The sequence below is a fragment of the Nicotiana tomentosiformis genome, chromosome 6 (assembly GCF_000390325.3).
Source record: "Nicotiana tomentosiformis chromosome 6, ASM39032v3, whole genome shotgun sequence".
Classification (NCBI taxonomy): Eukaryota; Viridiplantae; Streptophyta; class Magnoliopsida; order Solanales; family Solanaceae; genus Nicotiana; species Nicotiana tomentosiformis.
In genome coordinates this window covers 5,708,009-5,713,831 of record NC_090817.1, presented here as the reverse complement: position 1 = coordinate 5,713,831, position 5,823 = coordinate 5,708,009, and the positions used below count along the sequence as shown (strand labels likewise).

The 5,823-nt window shown below is 35.5% G+C and overlaps 1 protein-coding gene across 1 annotated transcript; it reads right to left on the bottom strand.

Moving 5' to 3' along the window:
* Window positions 1-927: 927 nt before the first annotated feature.
* On the bottom strand, window positions 928-2,523 carry LOC104090088 (probable sugar phosphate/phosphate translocator At4g32390). Its single transcript, XM_009595122.4, has one exon. The coding sequence runs from the start codon at window positions 2,279-2,281 to the stop codon at window positions 1,235-1,237; it is 1,047 nt and encodes a 348-aa protein (XP_009593417.1). The 5' UTR covers window positions 2,282-2,523; the 3' UTR covers window positions 928-1,234.
* Window positions 2,524-5,823: the final 3,300 nt, after the last annotated feature.

The following is a 5,823-nucleotide window of genomic DNA, read 5'->3' as shown; positions in this document are numbered from 1 at the left end:
ATTTAGTATTTAGTACAGCTTGACCTATAGGTCAAGGGTTCAAGCCGTGGAAGCAGACACTAATGCTTGCATGAAGATAGGCTATCTACATCACACCCCTAGGGGTGCGGCCCTTACCCGAACCCTACGTAAATGCGTGATACTTGTGCACCGGGCTACCCTTTTTACACAGAATCTGTATTTCACACAACATTTTTCTACAACATACTGACAGTTCTATATTATACTTGTAACAAAAAACTACCTGACATACTAAAATTTCAAATCGAGACACTTCAAATGTTGTTCATAAGCACATCTCCACAACATTACAACTCCTGGTATTCAGGAAATCTTTACAGCTTTCATTGTGGTCATCAACCTTTTTCACTTTTTTACCCAAAATTGAGGGCTGCAATTTAAGAATTAGAGGTTGTTTAAAATGAGTAATTAGTTTCACTAGTTCCTTTCTGTCCCATCTTCAACCGTTCTACATAGTAACATTGCTCGGGAAGTCATACCATTTCTCATCACTTCATTACTATTTCTGACTTTCCTGAAAGAATTGGTGTTGAATCTAAGAGTTAACGCCTATTCTAGAATACACTGAGTGTAAGCGTAACCGAGCAACTTTTCATCTCGGACTCAATATAAAATTATGTCATCTACCTAACAACCATACAGATATCTTCTCTGAATCGAAGAAAACCATGCCATTTACATACAACAGTGTGGTTATTCTATATAGTACATCAACCAACACCGAATCTTTCCAAATTTCAGGTAAAGTCTTTGGACATGTTGAAGATAACTAACAGCATCAGTTATTACATGTCTATCTATACTTTAACATGTCGAGAACTTCAAAAAGGAAAGCTTTAAATAACAGCTGCATTTTGCTTAACTCGTAAGGCAATGAAGTCAAATACAGTTGAAGACAAGTAAAACTAATATGAAAAAAGCTCTCATGTATTACTATTCTGTCAAAATAAACATAAAGAGCCTCGAGTCATGCTCAAGTACATGCATGATCTGGTAATACAAGTAATAAAACTAATATGAGATCCTCAACAGCATGAAGTGAGAATGACAATGACCGACTGAAAAATAAAATTAGAAAAACAACAGATAATATAAAAGGTGTATAGCCAACAACAAAAACTAAATCATCCGAAAAAGGACGACATAATGTGATCTTCATGTTACCTCCATTGTCCCAAAACGTCATCCTACCTAAGGATAACACGAAGTAAACTCAACCCTGAGATTCATTCTTCTTAGCACCATTCTCCCCTTCTTTTTCCTCCAACAATCTTCCTGCCTCCTCGTCCTGTGCAGCCTTTTTCTGCGCTTCGTTCGCCTTAAGAGCCTGCAATTTGGCATGGTTGTAATACGCCACGCCCAAGAAAGCCAATCCATATCCAACCAAATTCACAGGGGTGACAGTATCCTTAATCACAGACCAAGAAAAGGCAATCAACAACCAATCCTTAACCACACCAGCAACATTCATTGTCAAAGCAGATGTCTTCCCCACAAGCAAAAACACAGCAAGATTCAAAGCAAACGCGCAGCACGAATTCGTACCAAAGATCAACCAATCCAAATGGAAACTAGATGTATCCTTTAACATTGGGTATTCCACAAAGATCCATGGAATGAACAAGAAAACCAAACAACACGGCGCAACATAATACAACGATGTAATCGGATTAAATGTAATACCCTTTGAAGTAAGCAAAATCTGAATCATAACCAATCTTGTAGCCTCAAAAGCTACAGCACCAAGCTGCAACATCACACCCCATGTATCAAACTTAGCTTCACCATAAGCAGCAATAGCAACACCAATAGAAATAGACACCATATTAGCCATAGTATCAGATTTAAAGTTCTCTTTTTTAAACATAACCCCAATTGAATAAACAGCCACTGGCATCAAAGCTTTAAGCATTTGAATAAAAGACACAGATAAATATATATATGCAGAATTTGATAACCAAAGTGAAAATGCATATAAAAGACCAATGGGTACCACAGATTTGCAATAAAGATCCCATGTCATAGTCACAGGCTCAACAACCTTAAACACTTTTACAAGAAGATAAGCCAAAGAAGAACAAAAACCCATGTGAATTATTGTTAGTGAAATGGGGTATGGCCAATTGTACAACTTTCTATCCAGGATGTACTTGTTGTACACAATCACAGTGAAAGAGAGAAAGATCCAAATTGCAACATAGGTATATGAAAGCAAGATCTTTTTCACAACCCCTTCACTCAAAGCTCCTCCTTTCCCCATTTTTTGGCTCAAAAATCACAAAAAATGATCAAAGATCAAAACTTTTCAAGAATTTCTTGAAATAACAATGCTAAGATTTGACATCAATGAAAAGGGATTTTTGGTGTAAGAGAAAGAGAAAGAAAAAGGGGGTGAAATTTTAGGAGGAGAAGGTGGAGGCGTTACAGGACAAAAGGAGAATTGAGGAGAGTTTATATGCATTCGTGTAAGATTGTTAGGGGATGTGAAGATGTGAAACTGCGAATCTGATGTTGCTTCTTTGACTTGGTAATTAATTCATTGTTGCTTTAATGGCTTTTTAGTAAGAAATATAACATTGTATTTCGTTTTTGCTAATTCATTCAATGTTTTTTTTTTAATTTTTGTCTTAACAAGAGCATATTATTTTGAGCCTCGTAGCAACGGTAAAGTTATCTCTGTATAATCTATAGGTTACGAGTTCGACTCATGTAATCAGTCAATCTGCATCACACCCCCTTAGAATACTGCCATTCTCCAAACACTGCGTAAATAAGGGATGTTTCGTACACCAAACTGTCATTTAGTCTCGATTCATATTCGTGTCGCAAGTCCTATTTTCAAAGCTCGAGCTCGGCTCAAGGTACTTACAATATAATGTTATGTTAAATTGTTGTTGTTTAATGTTAGATTGTTGTTGTTTAATGTTAAATTTATATTTCCTCTGATTCTTTTAATTTGTTTTAGTCAAATCAATTTGGTCCAAAAAAAAATAATCAAAAAGCCATTAATAATCTTTTATCTAAATCTGCCATTGCTCCAATAATATTCTATGTAAGTTATTAGAAAGTCTTATCGATCTTCAATAAAAGTTTGAGAAGAGATAAAAAGTAATTTAATAAAATAAACATTATGACTAATGCAATTTTTTTTTTATATGTGTGTTTGGACAGAGGAGGAATTTAAAGAATACATGTTAATAATTATGCTTAAATAATAAAATCTTTGGTAGGAAAAAAGGAGGAAGTGCACAATTAGTCACTAATTAGAGATGTCTTTACTCTTTAGCCATTATTTAAAATGTATTTACTCTTTAGCCATTATTTAAAATATATTTACTCTTTAGCCAGTGCTTAATAAATTTTTATTCGTTCGGACGAAAATACTCATGTGCTAGACATGGGTGCTATGTTAATATTAAGGACATGGTGTCCTTAACTTCATAAATGATGCGTAAATATTAAGGACAACATGTCTTGTATTTGCACCTTCCGTTGTTAAACTTTAGGACATCATGTCCTTAATTTCATATGTGCAATGTAAATGTTAAGGACATGGCGTCCTTAACTTCATGTGTGCAGTATAAATGTTAAGGACATAATGTTCTTAACTTGTATTTGCACCTTCTGTTATTAAACTATAGGACCTCATATCCTTAACTTCGTATGTACAGTATAACTGTTAATTATATGGTGTCGTTAACTTTATGTGTGTAGTGTAAATGTTAAGAATATAGTGTCCTTAACTTTATGAGTATTGTGTAAATATTAAGGGTTGTTGTCTTTAATGTTGGGACCAAACACACTCACGCAAGTATACGTGGTCGTCAAGTAATAGAGTATCGTTCCCACGAGAACTTATGATTAACTTTTGACTAATTCAAACTCAAATAGCTTATCGATTCAAGCGATTTCTTATAAAATAGATAATTGTCTAATTTACTACCTAAAGACTATCAAGTAATGAAATACTAGAAATCAACACAACACTTAAATAGTTTTAAATAACAATCAATGGGAGATAATATTCCAGGGTCACGGGTTATTTAACAATCATGTTCCATTCTTAGCTTAAAATAACTAATTGATTTATCTAGATTGTTGGTTGACAGGGTTGATATTACTCATAAGAATCTGTCGAGCCCTTACTCGCCTATTCAAGCTAACTTAATACCTATATGTCTATGGAATTAAATTTAACAAGAACGCATTTACAATTCCTGTATTGCAACTGAGCAAGGCAATTAGGTATATGTCTATCCCAATTGCAAATCCTTTCCCCGATGCCCGGGTTTAAGAACTTGCTTTATTTAATTCTATATGCAATCTAGAGTTCCCACTTTCGAGTTCAACTCTAGATTCGTAGATAGTATTTCACTGTTAGCTACTCAGCAAAATAATTAAAAACAGAATTAAATAAACAACCCAATATGATAAAATCAACTTCGTCAAATTAAACTTCAAACATCAACATTCATGTATACCCATGACCCTAGAACAATAGGGTTCTTAGCCACTCATATTCAGGCAATCATCAAAAATTCACAAGAGTGCATAAGAATCAATAAAAGAAAGAGAGAATAGGAACTCAAGACGAATTCTGTGATTTTAGAACTTTGTTGTGCCTTTTTCCTCTTCTCCAATATGTTAGATAACCTAAAGGAGGCGTTTTTGGCTTATATATTGCGTACAAAAGTCGTGGGCCAAAGCTCTCCTATTCCTAGTCCAAATCGGCTTCAGGGATTGATGCTAAGGTGGATGTCACACATCCACCTCGTCCTCCATTTCAATTTTGCCTGCGAAGGTGGATGCGACGCATCCACCTTGTCCTCTATTTCTCAGCTTTGCATGCGAGGGTGGATGCGACGCATCCACCTCTAGTTCCTCCATCTCAGCTTTGCCCAGGTGCGGATGCTATGACGGATGCTATGGGCCGACTTCACTGCTAAGGGTGCACGAAAGATGTAGTTTTTCTAGGTTGGATGCGACGCATCCAACCCTTCTTCCTCTGGCTAGACCACCTTTTCTTCATATTTTGCACTCCAAACACCTTAAATCGTCACACATAACTTAATTAGTCATAAAACCAATAATTAAACCATGTTGGGAATTTTAAAGATCAAATAACATCAAGAAGTGGTTAAAACATGGGTAAAGTAACATCAACACATATCGAAATATGCCAAACATCACTACCCCACACTTAAACCTTTGTTCGTCCTCGAACAAACCATCCTATAGTAGACGAAACAAAATTAAGCTCTTATCATTCAAAGCACACTGCACCTATGACCGTGGTTATTTGCAACAATTAGGCTCTAGGCTATGCATCACATACCCTTCCCTTTACTTATGCCATTCTTTAAAAATATTCGAACAAAGACAACATGCTCACAACAATCCTAACCTCAAAAACTGACTCAATATCACAATGCACTCATGGCTTGAACAACCAACATCATAGAGAAGTCTAATAACGTTACCTATCCCTCGTGAAATCATGTGCCCTCACAACAAGAACAAGAGAGCGAGTTCAATCCACACATTCAAATCTCATGATCAAATATTTTAATGACTCACATATATCAAAGAAAATCGCTCACTCTCACAGAGAAGTCACATGCATGCAATTGGTACCATAGGCTTGCCCTTAATGTAAATCTCTACTAATGTAAGCTCGCTCGATCTAAAATCAATTAGGACTTTTTTCATGGTTGTAATGTGGGCTAAGGGAAAGGTAGGATATATTTTAGGAATAGTGACTCAACCTCCTAAGCACTTTAATACATCATCAAATAACTTAAG